General features: G+C 42.7%; 1 protein-coding gene across 7 annotated transcripts in view; it reads right to left on the bottom strand.

Annotated features, from left to right (window-relative positions):
* PLCG2 (phospholipase C gamma 2) overlaps positions 1-16,081 on the bottom strand; it is a 92,081-nt gene extending 76,000 nt beyond the window's left edge. For 5 of the 7 annotated variants that reach the window (XM_073308055.2, XM_073308052.1, XM_073308056.1 and 2 more), the window contains exons 1-2: positions 15,808-16,081; positions 8,640-8,878 (exon numbers count right to left, since the gene is read on the bottom strand). In XM_073308055.2, coding sequence (XP_073164156.1) covers positions 8,640-8,835 — 196 coding nt within the window. In that variant the 5' untranslated portion in view covers positions 8,836-8,878; positions 15,808-16,081. Of the gene's footprint in view, positions 1-8,639; positions 8,879-13,715; positions 13,786-14,811; positions 14,929-15,807 lie in introns of all 7 variants that reach the window. The other 2 variants (XM_073308054.1, XM_073308053.1) reach the window with 2 other exon arrangements.
* Positions 16,082-19,128: the final 3,047 nt, after the last annotated feature.

Here is a 19,128-nt window from a genome sequence, read left to right as displayed (position 1 = left end):
CTACATTTGATTTTTACACAGCATAGCTAGCAGGAGGGCTACATAGGCTATTCTGCAGTAATAAAATATTGGGAGTGGAAAGAAAAAGAATACTGGCACCAAGAACCTTTAAGGGACACATTAAATCTAGTCAAGCAGCCTGGGACACGCAGATGCTTGATTACTTATTGGCAACCTCTCACCTTCCAACTAGAAGGCAAGTCTTACTCCTCTGCAACAGAAGATGCAGCCACAAAGGAAAGCAAGCAACTGATCTGGTATCTCAATTTCAGCAGAGCTAGGAATCTGCACACACCAGCCACAGTGCATTTCCTAAAGGCTCTGGAATTTCTAGTGCACCTAATAAAATCTACTTTAATCCTCTTGCCCAACTTAGATTTCCTTAGATTCACCTCAGATGCCACAGCACTAAAGCTAGACATTCTCCAGGTCACAAAGGAGATTGATAACAAACACATCAGGGGCTGACGTTTGCTTCTTCTGTCAACAAGGCACTTAGCAATATTATTGCTGACGGGCAGAGTGGGAAGTAAGTTGTGCCAGAAGTGCTGGGGCACATTACTTCCTCTTCCTCCTACACAGAGCCAGGGGAAGCAGGAACAAGATTGCAACCTGCTATCCCTTATTCAGGCTGGATTGTAAAGTCAGACCCCTCCTCCCTAAATAAATAAGTATTCTTAGTCCCAAAGATATTAGAAGCAGCAGTCTCATTTCCATTGGAGTAATGCATAGGCCAAACACATAGGGGCCAGATTCTTAGCAGCTCTAAATCAGTGTAGCTCTGTTGAAGTCAAGGGATTTACTTGATTTATTTCAGTTGTAAATCTGGCCCAGTGATCTTTCATTGACACAGCACTTCCTTCCAAGAGAACATGAGTAATACGTAACTCTGAGTGAAAGAAACACAAAACGGTTTCACACAAGACTACTTTTGTCAAAAAAATCTCCTTTGTACACCGCGATGTTTAAATTGTTGATACTCTCTATAATGAAATGCTCGTCCAGTCAAGCTGGCAGAGGGAAGTTTTAAGTTTAAAACAGAACATAAAATACCATAGTGGAGTTGAGGACTGTGAAAATGGAGATTGGCTAGCCTCTGGGCATCCTCATTTGCTATCACCTGTAAGGCCCAGGTCTCTAGGCTTTAACGGATCACCTCTTCTGGAACCAGGGAAGTATCTCCATCCAAAATTCTTTGTCCAGCAACAACCGCTTGCATTGGGCTGGAAATGAAGTGCAGTTTTAGAAACTCCACCATCCCATTAAAGACAGACAGGCTGTTATACAGAAATGACCACAATCACAACTCTCTCCAAGAGGAAACAGGATTTCAACCATACAAGTACTGTCATGCCCTGAGACTCAGGAATCATCTATACAGGAGATTCTTCGAGTTATACCTTAGAAATAAACAGCTGTAATTATACCCATATATCCCTTCTGCATGGACGCACTTATTTCAGAACAAAAAAGTGGCTTTTTTATTAATCTTAACTTTAACCACTTCCAAAATGACAAACTAAATCAGAAAAAGACCCTCTTATATAACAGAATATGAATGTATATACAGGGAATTATACTGGTATTCACAAACAAAAAACTTCATTTAACATTAATTATGTTTGCTCTCATCAATGAGCAAAGCTACGCAAAGTTAGAAAATACGAAGTTAAGGATTAAAAAAGAACCTCAGAGTTATGAACACCAGAGTTACGAACTGATTAGTCAACCGTACCCCCCATCTGGAATCAAAAGTATACTACCAGACAACAGCAAAGACAAAAAAAAAAAAAAAAAGCAAATATAGTACAGTACCGTGTTAAATAAACTACTAAAAAAATACATGGAAATCAGTATTTTTCTTCTGCATGGTAAAGTTTCAAAGCTGTATTAAGTCTATGTTCAGTTGTAAACTGTTGAAAGAACAGCCATAACATTTTGTTCAGAGTTACAAACATTTCATAGTTATGAGCAGCCTCCATTCCTAAGGTGTTTGTAACTCTGAGGTTCTACTGTAAAAGATTACAAAGTCAAGAACTCTCAAAACAGGAAAAGCCAAAATGAACATTGCCCATGCAACCTTAATTTGGTCCCCCCGTGAGCATGCATTATGATACAGCCTTTAACAACATGCAGATATGAAGAAGCAGGGATTCTACAGAAAACAGATTCCTTCATTACACAATCCTGATTCATCCCCAGAGCAGATCCATCTTGTACGCTGAAAGAATCAGGGGGACAAATTAAGGCTGCATGGGAACATTAATTCTGGTACCAATTTGAGAGTGCTTGAATTCGCAACCTTTTAATCCTTAACTTTGTATTTCCTAATATATTATGGTTTAATTTATGGATGAGAACAAACTTAACTAATGTTAAATGAAGTTTTTTGTTTTCAAATTTTCTACATTTTTAACAGTAAGAAAACATTTTCTGTGTGTGCTATTTAAGTAATAAAATCACTTACATATTTGCTGTCTTCAGTGTATATTTTATTACCAGGATTATCTTTCAGAAGCTCCAGGTTTCACCATACCGTGCCATGTTGCCTGATATATTGAAAATTATTAAACTATATTCAAAAAACCCTTTTATTAGTGCAACTTCAGTTTTGTTGCAACTTCTACATGACTTTTTTTTTTAACTGTGTAATAGAAAACTGAGTAAGGACTCATTTTCTTGACCATTAAAATATTCCAGATGTGGTTTTTTACAATGTTACCATAATTTGTAGCTGAATATTTTCTCTCTTTTATATTTTACACAGTTTGACAGGGATTTTCATTTTTTTTAAAACTACGACAAGCTTGATATCTCTATGTTATAGCTCTGTAGAAATAAGAGTTATAATTCTTTTGGATGGAGATATTTTTAATTCTTTTGAGTTCCATTGACATTTAACCACTGTGCTACATAAACTTTAGATTCATAAACTACCTCTACTGCCTCAACAAAGTGGAAGTCTGGGTTCATATTTGTGAAAAAAGGCAAAAACAAGCTTTAATTTAAAAAAACAGGTTTTCTTCCTCTTAAGCAGAAACACTGTCAACCAGTCAAAGTTACAGTAACTTTACTTTCAAGCAGATCAGCTGTGATTTGTCATTAACATGAGTTACAGCATGTCCTAAAGAAAAGATCCTGCAAAATAGTATTTTACAATGGAATCTTTTGATTTTCATGCCTAGGGACACTTCATATTTGCAAAATTCCATCGTTAAAAAGGGTAATTACATAACTGTGAAGTCGAATTACATTAATACTTGCGCTTACACGGAGAGAAGCAACATGGCCCCAATGGTAAATCACAGGACTAAGAATCAAGACACATGGATTATATTCCCAGCTCTGCTACTGAATCACTGCATATCCATAAACAAGTTGCTAGGCTTCTCTGTGCCTTGGTTTTCCCAAGTGTAAAATGGAGATAACGTTGCTCATCCACCTTTGCAAATTGCTTTGGTACATTTTTATGAATGTAAAGAACTATATAAATAACAAGGATTATTATTACACAAACCACCAAAGCTACATTAAAAGAAGGTTGCAAAGTCAATCATTCAAAAGTTAGGAAATGCCCCCTTCTGTGTATGCATCATGATACAGTCTTTAATTGCATTATCACATACTATTTGTCTCAGTCTTTCATCCGCCCACTCTCTGGCTCCCAGCACACTCACCCGTTTTGCTTCTTGGCTCCCAGTTCCAGTCTCTTTACCCAGTCAATCCCAATCTACCCTACCCTCCCAATCCCAGTTTCCCTCTTCCCTACCCACTATCAGTCTCCAGTACCAATTTCTGCCCCACTCCCAGGCTCCTTGTCCCAATACATTTCCCCTGCCACCTTCCCCTCGCACAGGTCTAGCACTTGTCCCCTCTGCATCTGAAGCAAGCAGTTTTCCCCTCCATGCTGCCTGGGCCCAGTAGGGAGGTCATTGAGAGCACAGGACATATAGGCTCCCTGATCTCAGTTCAGATGCCCAGACCCAGGATGGCCCACCGCAGTCCAGAACTGCAAGTAAAGTCCTGCTCAGCCCTGTGCTGGAGCATGCTCACTGAGGACAGAATCTTTGTGGAATTTAGCTGCTAAAGTCTAAGTCATGTCTGCTGAGCATGTGCAAACTGCCATTTTTCAAAGGCCTTGGCCAAACTTAAGTGGATTTTCACAGGGATGCAAAAGGCACATCCCAGACACATCTTTAGCCCACCTGTTAAATTTCGAGTCCCTGCTCCAAAGCATGGGGGCGTTAGAGCTTTTCAAATAAAAGGTCATCAGAACTTAACAAGGGTAAAACAACATATCTAGCTTCACTCTTGTGTCTGAAATTAAAATAAAATAATAATAATAATTCCCCTGAGGCAGACATCCAGCATGGAACATTTCAGCTCAAATAGTTAAAGTCTGACAAAGTTATAAGCAACTAAAAACAGGGTCTTGTAATGGGGAGATCAAGTAACCTGAATAGGTAGCACTACCAGCCCCACCCACAATACAGTTTCTTTCATCCAAGAATCTCAGAGCACTGTTTAAATATTTATTGATTAAGCTTCAGAAAGCATCTCTGACGATCACTACAATACACCATTTTTACTGCCATAATATTACTGTCATACTAGTGTACAACTAGAGTAACAGAATGGTGAATGAGACTCCAAAATCTTAGATGTTTAAAAAAAATTAAGATACTATGAATAAAACAGATAAGGAAACACTTTAACTGTGGAAGTTTAAAATTTACATTTTACAATTTATAATTTTTTTTTTACTACTATATACCTGACACTTAAATTGGACAATGAAGCTGAACTTGTCAGTTTGATTGTTTATAATCACTCTCACTTTCTGGCTCTTTACCATTATCAGAATACTGTTAGTGTTAAAGTGTCCAACTTTGCATGGAAAATATGTTTTCAATTTTACTTTTTAATTAAATATAATTAAACCTCACATTCTGGACCTAAAATACTTAACAGCATCCCTTTCATCTTCAATTTCTTTATTGAAAGAATAAGGGCGGGTCATGGAAAAGCAAGCTTGCCACTACCACAGAGAGGAAAGGACAACTTTTTCCGTATACAGGGACAGGAAGAAAATTAAAACAAAAAAATTAAATACATATACATTTTAAAATGTCAACATACTTATTTCTACTGGAAACATGGACAAGAATTCATCATTTTAATGTCTTGAACAGGACTGACACATTTATATATCATTTTCATTTTAAATGCAACTTTGTAAAAAGAAAGGAAAATGTTGTCAGTAATGTATACTGGTAAAATTATTGTCTAATTCCTGTCTCTCTCTCACACACCACTATAGTTCTTTTAACTATTTTAATTTGCTTTCTTACATAGTACAATATTATAATGGAAATAGGCAGACAAAAACAGTACAGTGATAAAATAAAAGGTCCTTGAAGTATGGGATCAGCCTCAGATATTAAACCAGATTTTATGCTATATAGAAACAGAGGCTAACTCAATACCTTTCAGGCCAAAAATTGTGGATTTCACTTTTACAGAAACTTGCACCACATTGACAAAGTATTTGCACCTGATATTCTGCAATCAGACATCTCCTATGGTAATACATACATACACATATGCTTATTAATTATATATATATACACACACACACACACATATATATAAACACACATACATACACACACACACACATATATATATAAACACACATACATACACACACACACACACACACACACCACTGGGTTAAAGGAGAGGACCAGGGGAAAATTACCCAAACCTGTAAATTCCAGATTATCTCCCTAATTCTGCAAATTTAGATCTACCAGTTTAGAGTCCCACTGAAGCCAACTGGACTAACCAGATAGATTCCATTGCAGAATCCGGGCAAAAGGGACTTCCTGGGCATAACGAGAAAATAATTAGTAGTTGTCCATAATGGCTAGCTACTAGAGTACTTCAAATTTACTTTCTACATTAGGGGCAACAGAAATATGAAGGAAAGTATTGGTCCTCTACTTCATGGCAAAAGAGAGCTAAAAAATGATGACAACAAGAAGGCTGCGGTTCAATGTCTATTTTGCTTCAGTCTGCACTAAAACGATTAATGGTGACCAAATACTCAAGATAATTAACATTGACAAGGAGTAAGGAATGCAAGCTAAAAGAGAGAAAGAACAGGTTAAAGTCTATTTAGATAAGTTAAATGTATTCATGTCAGCAGGGGCTTATGAAATTCATTCTAGGATACTTTAAGCAGCTAATGCAATCTTAGAACCATTAGCAATTATCTTCCAGAACTCATGGAAGACGGGTGAAGTCCAAGAGTACTGAAGAAGGGCAAACACAGTACATATCTTTAAAAAGAGAAACAAGGAAGACCCGTGGCATTATAAACCAGGCAGCCCTAACTTAGATACTTGGAAAGATATTGGAACAAATTATTAAACAATCAATTTGTGACCACCTAAAGGACAACAGGGTTATAAGGAGTAGCCAGCATGGCATTGTCAAGAATAAATTGTGCCAAACCAACACAGTTTCCATCTTTGATAGGGTTACTGGCTTAGTGGATGAGAAGAAATAGTAGACATGATATAACTTGATGTTAGTAAGGCTTTTGACACAATACCACATGACATTCTCATAAACAAACTAGGGAAATATGGTCTAGATGAAATTACTATAAAATGGGTGGACAACTGGTTGAAAAAACATACTCAAAGAGTAGTTATCAATAGTTTGCTGTCAAACTGAGAGGATGTATTTAGCGAGTCCCACAAGGGTCAGTCTTGGGTTTGGTACTTGTCAACATTTTCCTTAATGACTTGGATAATAGAGTAGAGAGCATGCTTATAAAATCCATGGATGACACCGAGCTGGGAGGGGCTGCTATTACTTTGGAGGACAGAATTAGAATTCAAAACCACCTTGACAAATTAGAGAACTGGTCTGAAATCAGTAAGATGAAATTCAATAAAGACAAGTATTTCACTTCGGAAAGAAAAATCAAATGCACAGCTACAAAATGGGAATAACTGGCTAGGTGGTAGTACTGCTGAAAAGGATCTGGAAGTGACAGAGGATCACAAATTGAATAAAAGTCAACAATGTGATGTGGTTACATAACCCAGACACCTTCTGGGTGTGGTGTTCTGTCCCATCTAGTGGCACCGAGACCACTTAAAGAGAGAGAGTTAAATGAGTCTGCTCTACAGCCGTAGCTAACAGACAGTTGGCTTCTAGCTCATGCGGTAGAGGCTCATGCACTAAGCTCCCGAGGTCCCTGGTTCAATCCCACCAACAACTGGGGTCTGTTGGCATTACAAGTAGGGGCTCATCTGGGACTTCAACTAAAAAGTCTCTGAAGCTCGGGAGGTGCTTTCTCAGCTAGGGGAAGTATGTAACCTACACATCTCGTGGGGGTGGTGTTCTGTCCCATCTAGTGGCACCAAGACCACTTAGAAAGAGAGAGAGTTAAATGAGTCTGCACTTCATCCAGCGGGCTTTTAGGTCAGGCGGTAGAGGGTCATGCACTAAGCTCCAGAGGTCCCCGGTTCAATCCCACCCACCGAGGAAAGGGTAGTTAAGTTCTGGAATAGGTTTCCAAAGGAGGTTGATAAGAATAGGTTACACAAACATCTGTCAGGGATGGTCTAGGTATACTTAGTCCTACCTCAGCACAGGGATTGAACTTAATGACTTCTCAAGGCCTCTTCCAGTCCTATATTTCTGTGATTCTTTTGTCCTTTTCCTTCAGATCCCAAAGTAGTTTTTGTGGGATACTTTCATTTTTGTGTGTTATTTTTGTTGTCTGGTTTTATTTTTTTAATTAATTGTGATTTGATTTGATTTTGAAGACTAAGAGATCCATGTATACAGAAATGATTTTTATTTTTTTAAACACAGAGCCTATGGCAACAAAGCTTTCATACCAAGGAAACACACCTTTGCACATCTAGTAAAATTTAAGGTAGGGTTGCATTTCAGACCTCTGTGCCCTTACAATGAGACTGCAATTAATGGATGATCCCAGTTTGCCATCGATACTCAGAATATTTTCCCCCTCTTGTAATGAAATGGCTCAGAATTGAAAATAATCTAAGACACGGACTCTTAGTACAAACTAATAATCTGCAAACATTTATTTTTAAAAACATTAATGAGTTACAGGTAAAGAAAAACAACAACAAAGTTTGCAAGTCAGCTTTCCCAACCCAGCCTCCCTAGTTCATTCAAACTGAGTTAAGTTTCTTTCCAGCATGTTTTAAATTTGGTTGCGTTTGTTTTTTTAGTAAGTATTTACAGCCTGATACTACTACTTTTAATTATGCAAGTTATCCCTTACTCATGGAAAGTAAGGTTGCAAAATCAGGATCTGAATCTTTAGTCTTTGACAAAAGGCCTGAAGAAAAGCCTGAGTAGCAATAAGTTAGCCTTCAGCGGGGCTAGCTGCCTAACTAGTGAACTGTAGGAGACATTTGGTCTACATTACAGTAAACCAACAGGGCTCGCAGAATGCAATTTTTAAAGTTTAATTATGCTCTTGGGTGAAAAGAAGCAAACTGTTAAATACTGATTTAAATGACCCTTTGTCAATTACATTTATCAGTAATAAATTCCAAGTTCTGACATGCCTTGCCAATACTCACAGAAACCTTCAATCTTGTCAGCTGTCTTGCTCCAGGCCACCTGCCTGGTTTCCATTATGACTTGGATAGTTCTCCTTTCTGGAGTAAACTTCTTGAGACTGAATACTGTCATAACTGTTCCCAGCTCCAGAGCCCTTTTGATCTGGCTCTTCTCATACTCCGGCAGCACTCCATAGTCTGTGCTCTTCCTGGACATTTTTTAAAATCAAATTTCATCAAACTGATACGTTCCTGATGTGCTGAAAAGGGGGAGGAGAGAAGGGAGCAAAATTTAATATTTAAATAACTTTATTTTGTTTTAATTCCTTCAATTTACCAAAAAAAAAAAAAAAAAGCACATCAGTGTTGAAAAAAGATCAGTATGAATCACTGCACTTCAGGTGCAAGCATATTGTCTTATAGCTATCTGGTTAACCTTGACAACAGTCCTACCTAGTCTGTGAGGTTTTATGAAAAGTGTTTCACTGGGGGAGGGATCAGTGACCCAGTGTAGCAGGATTCAGAACAATCAGCTGGGTGGAGCAGCCTTAGCGTTAAATGAAATATGATCTCAGATTCTAAACAACAAAACAAGAACTCCACTGTTTCATCAACAATGCAACGATAATGACTATCTAACGTTCCATAGTAGCATAAGGCGTGCTAAGGTCATTCTGGCCCAAATTTATAACAGTATGTGAACAAATGCTCTCCCCATCTCTTTGGTGTATGCAGGAAAGCTGGGATTGCAAGCATGAAAAGGTAGCACAAATGCACGACTCTTGATTTGCATGCACACACAGTTACAAATGTGGTCTGTCTCTTTCAAATATTATCTGCAACATTATGCAGGAGGCTCAAAATTATATTTTATACAGTGGATGATTTGATTCTCCCCAGAAACAACAGAGAAGACATGGGAGAGAAAACAGTATAAGAAGAGACATAAGAGATACGCTCACTATAAGCATAGCTGTGACAAAGAGGAGAAAGCATCTGAAACTAAAAGGAGATGCACGTGTACATGAGAGAAGACTGTGCCTATCTTATAACAAAGAAAGCAGCTAAAAATAATCAAGAAACCAGATAAGTGTGAGGGATTATTTTGTTCAAATTCTAAGTCTAGGTCTACATTAGAAACTTTTGCTGGTATAGGAACCTCAGTTAGAAGTGTGATTTGTTTGCAACATTTCTAAAGCAGCAAAAGGCCTAGTATAATGCAGTTTCCACTGGCACAAAAATACTTGTCAGTATATCTTATTTTGCTTACCAAACCAGTATAAACTATACCAGCAAAATAACCTTTTTTACCAGTATAAACTGTGTCAACAACAGGAGAGTTTGCCAGTATAGCTATACCAGTATATCTAGTATACCTAGTATCTAGTATACCAGTATATCTAGTATATCTAGACTGGCAACCCTTTTCCAGCATAGACTTGGCCTAACAAATTGATCCAAATTGTATTGTAACCACTGGAACTCATTTCTGTGTGGTCAGTAAACTTTTCCATAAGAAGTGTGCCCTGGGTCCTTTTACGCCACATAATAATGTCTACAGGGTCTTTCTTTTACTAAGGTACACCCCATTTACACCAAAAGGAAAAAATAAGCTTTGAATCCTTCAGCGAATAATTCTCTTTTACATGGCGACCCAGTAGTATCACTAGAGGGGCCAATGCAGTCTGGATCCGATGAATTCAAAGATTAAATCACAGGCAAATGTCCAGAATTTGGCCTTCTTTGGGTAGTCTCAGCACATGTTAAATGACGTACCTTCCACCCCATGGCCCAGCTCTCCAACAACCGTCAGAAAGGGTTTTTTCTATTTTAAAATTATTAGTTTTACAAGGAGAGAGGGACCACTGACCCGTCACTCTTAGCAATTCTCTTTAATAGAGACACATATAGAGAAGGTAGCAGCTTTATTCCAAATGTGAAAGCACTGCTCACTTTCTCTCCCTATAAGTCTTCCCATTTTAGAATACCACCATATTTATCTTCTATATCAGTTTTTTTCAAGTGTTCTATGTGCAAACTAAAACTTTTAGGGCACGTTGACACTGCATTTAGACACCCGCGGCTGGCCCGTGCCAGCGACTTAGACTCACAGGGCTTGGGCTAACATACTGTTTAATTGTGGTTTAGATATTCCAGCTTGGGCTGCAGCCTGAGGTCTGGGACCCTCCCACCTGCAGATATCTACATGACTGAGCCCAGCAAGCCTGAGTGAGCTGGCACAGGCCAGCCACAGGTTTTTAATTGCAGTGTAGACATACCCTTTGAGCCTGAAAGCCGGATATTACGATTTCCCTTCCTGTCAGAAATCTCTAGAAACCCTTTACATCCTGGGTATTAAGAGCATAGTGGCTTAGATACCAATAAGGGAGAAAAAGGCTCTGCAACAGTTTTCAAGTATGCCAAAAAACTTACCATTCTTAAATAATTTATCCCTAACTCTGAGTCTGGCCTTCTCCCAGGGTGCAAATGCTGCTTATAAACTGCTTGGGGGAAAGCCTGGATTATTTCTAATTGGGGTGAGAAGGGAAAAAGAACTAATTCTTCTCTTGCTCTGTCCTATAAAGAAAGTATTAAATTGACACTTGAGGGGGCTTTTGATGTCTGGGCAGAAAGTTGGCTGGGAAGAACCCAAATTAGTGTTGCTGTCTCTCTGCCACTACACCAAGAGGAGCTGAGAGTGCTGCAGGAAGGATGGTGACTGAAACTTGGGATAATGCAAGAAAAGGCTACATCCTGGGTCAGATCCTCAGTTGGTGTAAACTGTCAAGGTTCCACTGAAGTTAGTAGAGTGATGACAATTTACACCAGTTGAGGCTATGACCCATGACTCAGAAGAGGACAAGAAAGACCACAGGGAAAAATACAAACAAATTACAATATTGTATTTAATGTCAGTCTTTGCACTTTTAAAGCCTTATGACCATACGGTACTTACATCTCCACATGGTCACTTCAACTCTTATTTATGTGACAGATGGCACATGTTTCTGTACATGACAGCCATCAAGCGAGGAGACCACTGCAACACAGTGCTTAATTTGTAATGAGAGAGGTGCAGAGGCTCAAGCCATTTTTTTTACATTCATAACTAATGCAGCAAGCCCAGAGGTGCCGGGACTATGAACTGGCAAGCCTAGAGACCTGGCACAAATTAAGCACTGCTGAGAGACACAAGAGGCCCAATACACATGCTGCAACTCTCATAAATATCGAAAGGCTTCCAAGTCTCAGTCTCCTGCACATCACTGCAGCCGTGAATTAATTACAGTCGCAGGTACACCTCACCCTGGTGCAGAATCCTGCACACAATGGACACTGTGGAGCCTACTCTTTCATCCACGAGCAAAGGAGGAAGTGGTTTAATTTTTGCACAAGAAGCAGTGGCTGTCACCACAGCTTTCTTGACATCTCTCTCAACCAAGGCCAGTAGTAGGAAGGGCTTAAAGCCCCTCAGAGCAGCTTCAACTACCAGCTCCAGAATCTCCTCTGGTTCTCTTCCTCTCCTAAATCCACTACCCTTCAACATGAACAGTTTCAGTTTCCATGTGGATAACCAATCTGAATCTGCTGCTGCTTGTTTCCCTTGTAACCTCCTTCTTTAACCTATCTTCCCCCCCATCACCGTTTCCCGACCTGATCCTTACTACATACTATTCTCTTCAGATCTCCCTCCTCCTCTCTCTCAATACTTACTTTCTTTTCACCATCTCATCATCCACTCCTTTCACAATGTCCATTCTCCCAACCTTCTCAAAGTTCTGTGCTATAGTCACCCTTCTCTTTCAAATCCCTTCTTAAATAATACTTCTTCACTGAATTCTTCCTACTGTACACTGATGAAGAAAATAATGATCTCTTACCTTCCCTGTTATCTCATTTTATATTAGATTCTAAGCTCTCTGGAGCAGGGACCATGCCTTAGCCCATGTTTTGCAAAGCACTACAGAGGTTTATGGTGTTCTGTACCCATTTATTCATATTAAATTCTTCTACTAACTCTAATGGGAGTTATATATGCCAATCCCCAGGGAACGATGACAAATTACCTATCAGGGCCATTGTGTGGGTAGGATTTAGCCGAAAGTGCAATCAACCCTTTTGTCTCTATAGGACTAATCACATAATTCATTCATGAAATTATAGCGGATTCATATCTAGTGATCTACCCATAATCCCTTGTTACAATGCCTTCCAATAACAGGATATAATGGCAATTCATGAGGGGGGGAAAAAAAATCAAAGGAAATCCTTGATCTGACTTTTAAACATGCACTACTGTTCTCACTCTTTCTTTCCTTCCTTCCTCCGCCCCCCCCACCCCGCACACGACCCAAAATTAAGAATTGCATTAACATCCATCAGACCATAATTCAAATCTGTAGCACTGAGTCTTAAAAAAATAACTTTTAGAAGTTCGGGTTTTTTAATGCTCCACTGAATTATATACAGTCAAGGGCCTGACTACTAAATTTATCTCATTTTCTTGATAATCTAACAAAACAGTCTTTTATAGGGACCAACACTAACTGTGAAGAGAAACCTGACAAATTAAAGAATTATGTTTATTTCATTTGAGGAATGCTTTTGGGCAGTCTTTTAACACAGGAAGTTGCCTAGTGAGGGTGGTCTTTTGTACACTTTTCAATGTTTATGGTACATTGGTTTTAATAAATTTCTGCTCCTAAATTTTCTGAGAATTATAAAAGATTATCTTTTCCCCGCTAAAGATGTATCCATCTTCATTAGTTATTTGATCATTTATTCTAAATCTCAAGATACATATCAGTGATCAGGTTTGTGCTGTACTCTGAAATCATCCTATATTTAATTATATCTACTTCATTGAACAGACATGGAGAAAGATCTGTTGGGTGGACTAAAAATCTTAAATTGACAGACAGCCCCCCAACCTGAAGCAAATACTCACCAGCAACTACACACCACACAACAAAAACACCAACCCAGGGACCAAACCCTGCTACAAACCCCGGTTCCAACTCTGTCCACATATCTATTCAAGGGACACCTTACCACATCAGCCACACCATCCGGGGCTCATTCACCTGCACATCTTACCAATGTAATATATGCCATCATGTGCCAGCAATGCCCCTCTGCCATGTACATTGACCAAACCGGACAGCCTCTATGCAAAAGAATAAATGGACACAAATCTGACATCAGGAATCATAACATTCAAAAACCAGTAGGAGAACACTTCAGTCTCTCTGGTCACTCAGTAACAGACCTCAAAGTGGTAATTCTTCAACAAAAACGTCAAAAACGGACTCCAACATGAAGCTGCAGAACTGGAATTAATTTGCAAACTAGATACCATCAGATTAGGCCTGAATAAAAACTGGGAGCGGTTGGGTCATTACAAAACCTAAACTTAATTTCCCCAGTACTAATTTCTCCCTACTGTTACTCACACCTTCTTCTCAACTGTCTGTAATGAGCCATTCTCTTACCACTTCAATAGTTATTTCTCCTCCCTTGGTATCCTGCTCTTAACTGATTTATCTCCTTAGACTGACCTAACACTTGGTAAAGCAACTCACATCCTTTCATGTATTTATACCTGGTCCTGTATCTTTTACTTCATACATCTGATGAAGTGGGTTCTAGCCTACAAAAGCTTATGCCCAAATACATTTGTTAGTCTTTAAGGTGCCACAAGGACTCCTTGTGTTTTTTTGTTTTGTTTTTTTTAACCAATGTAGATGTACTATTTGACCTATCAGAAATTTTTTTTGTCTATTCATCAAAGTATTTATTTATTATCACAGTATCTGAGCATGTCACAGTCAGTGGACTTCAGCCTCACAGTACCACTGTGACGAACAGAAGTGTTATCCCTCTTTTAAAGATAAGGACCTGGAGTAGAGGGGAAAATAAATGACCAGTGCAAAAGAAGTCTATGACTGAGCTGGGAATTGAACACAGTAACAGTTCTAAACACATATCTAGTCCCCAGTTAACTAGATTATCCCTTCCTACTCCCACAGTCTGATGTGGGCAGACAATAGAGGTGATGGGGGGTCTTGCACACATCACACTGCAGGACTGGGAACGCTGAATTTACTGTATAATCTCACTAATTGGCACTAAAGGCTAGAAAAACATTTCAAATAACTAAGAACAACTACAATGCGAACAGAAGATATACTACCTTTATTTATTCAGGCAACGGTAACTTGAGTTACTCTATTATAGTGCTTCATAATTTGTAAAGACAACTTCTTTGTATTCCAAGAGCTCTCCACACCTACCTGCTAACAGATCTTTTCTGCGAAGCAGGGAAAAGAGAAAGAACTGCACTAAATGCAAATTATAACAAATGTAGGCTCATGTGATGCTGCAGCATTTGTTATGATAATAATTTCTTGTAGTTGCACACATGATATGCAAGGTACTTTCCAGGGATCCTAGGTGGGACAGGAAGGATGGTGTGGCAGCAGCATCTGGAGACCTCTGGCAGGTCACTCACTATTTGTTTGGCCTAAATCCCCTTTGTAAAAGGAGTTAGTAGTACCTGCATTCACCACCCTGCTTGGTCTTAGTTACTTAGATCGCAAGCGCTGTTTGGGCAGGGACCGCCTCGAGCTGGGTTTGTACAGCGCCTAGCGCAACTGGGCAGGGCTCTCAGCAGAAGTTACCCTCGGGACAGCTTCAGGCCGGCCAGAAGGGAAGGGAGAAGCAGCCCCAGAGGGCCTTTCTACCCAAGTGCCCCGCTGCAGCCCCAGGAACAACCCTGCAAGGCCAGGCCCAAACACCCAGAGCTCTGCACCCGCTCCCCGGCTCGCCCGCCGCCCTCCCCGACCCCGAGCGCAGGGAGCTCCGGCTGCACGCGCCCCGCCTCGCTCGGGCCGCGCCTGCAGCTGTCAAAGGCTCCCAGCGCTGCAGCGTTTCCTTCCTTCTTTTTGCAGACCGGCCCCGGCCCCGGCCCCGCCGCTGCAGAGCCCAGGGCTGGCGAGAGCCCCCGGCCGGGGGACAGGTGCCGCCCGGGCGCTGGGCCAACGGCCGGGGAGGGGGGGTGGCGCGCCGGGCCAACGGCCGGGGAGGGGGGGTGGCGCGCCGGGCCAACGGCCGGGGAGCGCGCGCACCCTCCTCCAGCCCCCTCACCCGCAGCCTCGGGCTCGCTCGCTCGCCCCCCTTCCCGCCTCACCTGGGCGCGGGGAGCTGCAGCCCCGGGAGCCTCCCGGCCGGTGCCCTGCGCTGGAGACGGCGGCGGAGCCGAGGGTGCCGGTGCCGGTGCCTCCCCCGTTGCCGCTGCCGGGCCGGTCGGTGGCTGGGACTCTCCGAGGCTCCCCGCTTCTGCTTCTGCGGTAGCAACTGGGGGGGGTCATGTGACCTGCCCCGGCCACCTACTGGCGGTGCGGGGAGAGGAGCCTGGGCCCCGGGGGAGGCTGAGGCGGGGCAGGCGCCTCTGTCCCCCCCCCCGCCCCCACGGCCGGCGGGGGCGGGACCCTGGGTTGGGGGCCGGCTCCCCTCAGGGGCGGGGAGGCTGGGCGGGATCCGAGGGGGTGGGGGGCCGGCTCCCCCCACCCCCGGGGCAGGTCGGGACCCCGCGGGTCGAGGCCGTAGCGCAGCCTTCAGTCTGACCCATCCCAAGAGTTCACAGACCCCCAGAAACCAGCTCGGATTGAAAATCCCAGGCGGGGGGGTTGCGGGGCTGTACGGTTTTGTTAATACTAAGCTCCCAGTCCTTTCCCTCTGGGGTGACCGGATAGGCAGTGTAAAAACTCCGGATGGGGGTGGGAGGGGTAATAGGCACCTGGATAGGAAAAAGCCCCTAAAATCGGAACTGTCCCTATAAAATCGGAACATCTGGTCAGCCTATTTCCCCCCGGCTTTGGTGCGTAGGGCTTGGGGGTCAGGGTGCGAGAACTTTTCTCTGCTCCCCTGGAGGGCTAGAAATGTCATTATGTTTCACTAAAAGCTGAGATTCGCCCATCTCTTAGGGGACTCCAGATGCTGGGGCTTTAGGGGTAAGACTAAGGGTATGTCTACACTATGAAATTAGGTCGAATTTATAGAAGTTGGTTTTGTGGAAAGCATTTTTATACAGTCGATTGTGTGTGTCCCCACACAAATGCTCTAAGTGCATGTAATCGGCGGAGTGTGTCCACAGTACCGAGGCAACCGTCAACATCTGGAGCGTTGCACTGTGGGTAGCTATCCCACAGTTCCCACAGTCTCCGCCGCCCATTTGAATTCTGGGTAGAAATCCCAATGCTTGATGGGGCAAAAACATTGTCGCGGGTGGTTCTGGGTACATATCGTCAGCCCCCCTCCCCCCCCCCGGGCCCTCCCTCCCTCTGTGAAAGCAATGACAGACAATCGTTTCTTGCCTTTTTTCCTGGGCTACCAGTGCAGACACCATACCAGGGCAAGCATGGAGCCCGCTCAGCTCACCGTCACCGTATGTCCCTGGGTGCTGGCAAATGTGGTACTGCATTGCTACACAGCAGCAGCTCATTGCCTTTTGGCAGCAGACAGTGCAGTATGACTGGTAGCCATCATCGCCGTACTCCAGGGTGCTCTTTTAGCCAACCTCGGTGAGTTTGGTCACAGGCACCTGGGTAGACATGGGAGTGACTCAGCCAGGTCATTTCCTTTTGAGTTTCATCTCATGGTGATTCAGTCCTGCCGGCAGTCATACTGCACCATCTTCTGAGGAGGAGCCAGGAGACGACTATGGCTAGCAGTCGTACTGCACCGTCTGCTGCCAGCAAGATGTATAAAGATAGATGAAGTGGATCAAAACAAGAAATAGACCAGATTTGTTTTGTATTCATTTTCTCCCCCCTCCCTCCCTCCATGAAATCAATGGCCTGCTAAACCCAGGGTTCTGAGTTCTATCTTTGAGGGGGCCATTCTGTTTCTCCTTGATCCAAAGCCACCTCCTTTGTTGATTTTAATTCCCTGTAAGCCAACCCTGTAAGCCATGTTGTCAGTCGCCCCTTCCTCCGTCAGAGCAATGGCAGACAATCATTTCGTGCCTTTTCTCAGCACAGATGCCATACCACTGGGAACATGGAGCTCGCTCAGATCACCATGGCAATTATGAGCACTATAAACACTGCACACATTATCCAGCAGGATATACAGAACCATAACCTGCAAGAAAAGCGAAACCAAGCGAGGAGGAGGCAACTGCAGCGCGGTGACAAGAGTGATGAGGACATGGACATAGACTTCTCACAAAGTACGGGCCCCTGCAATGTGCACATCATGGTGTCAATTGGGCAGGTTCATGGCGTGGAATGCCGATTCTGGGCCTGGGAAACCAGTACAGACTGGTGGGACCGCATAGTGTTGCAGGTCTGGGATGATTCCCAGTGGCTGCGAAACTTTCGCATACGTAAGGGCTCTTTCATGGAACTTTGTGACTTGCTTTTCCCTGCCCTGAAGAGCAAGAATACCAAGATGAGAGCAGCCCTCGCAGTTGAGAAGCGAGTGGTGATAGCCCTCTGGAAGCTTGCAACGCCAGACAGCTACCGGTCAGTCGGGAATCAATTTGGAGTGGGCAAATCTACTGTGGGGGCTGCTGTGATGCAAGTAGCCAACGCAATCACTGAGCTGCTGATATCAAGGGTAGTGACTCTGGGAAATGTGCAGGTCATAGGGAATCCCATTGCAGCAAAGCCATCCACTAACTGATGGGGCAACAGACGGAACCCATATCCCTATATTGACACCGAAGGAGTACATAAACCAAAAGGGGTACTTTTCAGTGGTGCTGCAAGCACTGGTGGATCACAAGGGACATTTCACCAACATCAACATGGGATGGCCAGGAAAGGTACATGACGCTCGCATCTTCAGGAACTCTGGTCTGTTTCAGCAGCTGCTTTCTGTTGAAACAGGGGACTTACTTTCCAGACCAGAAAATGTTGGGGATGTTGAAATGCCTATAGTTATCCTCGGGGACCCAGCCTACCCCTTAATGCCATGGCTCATGAAGCCATACACAGGCAGCCTGGACAGTAGTCAGGAGCTGTTCAACTATAAGCTGAGCAAGTGCAGAATGCTGGTAGAATGTGCATTTGGGCATTTAAAAGTGCACTGGCGCAGTTTACTGCATTCACCACCCCGCATTCACCACCTCAACGAAACCAATATTCCCATTGTTATTACTGCTTGCTGTGCACTCCACAATATCTGTGGGAGTAAGGGGAAGACGTTTATGGCGGAGTGGGAGGTTGAGGCAAATCGCCTGGCCACTGATTACGCGCAGCCAGACACCAGGGCGGTTAGAAGAGTACAGGAGGGCCTGGTGCACATCAGAGAAGCTTTGAAAACCAGTTTCAGGAATGGCCAGGCTATGGTGTGAAAGTTCTGTTTGTTTCTCCTTGATGGAAACGCCCCTCCCCCCCCGCCCCCGGTTCACTCTACTTTCCTGTAAGCTAAGCACCCTCCCCTCCCCTCCCCCTTCGATCTCTTGCAGAGGCAATAAACTTATTGTTGCTTCGCATTCATGCAT

Source organism: Lepidochelys kempii, chromosome 12 (assembly GCF_965140285.1).
Source record: "Lepidochelys kempii isolate rLepKem1 chromosome 12, rLepKem1.hap1, whole genome shotgun sequence".
Classification (NCBI taxonomy): Eukaryota; Metazoa; Chordata; order Testudines; family Cheloniidae; genus Lepidochelys; species Lepidochelys kempii.
Note: the sequence above shows the minus strand (reverse complement) of the source record. Positions and strands in the feature narration are given on the sequence as shown.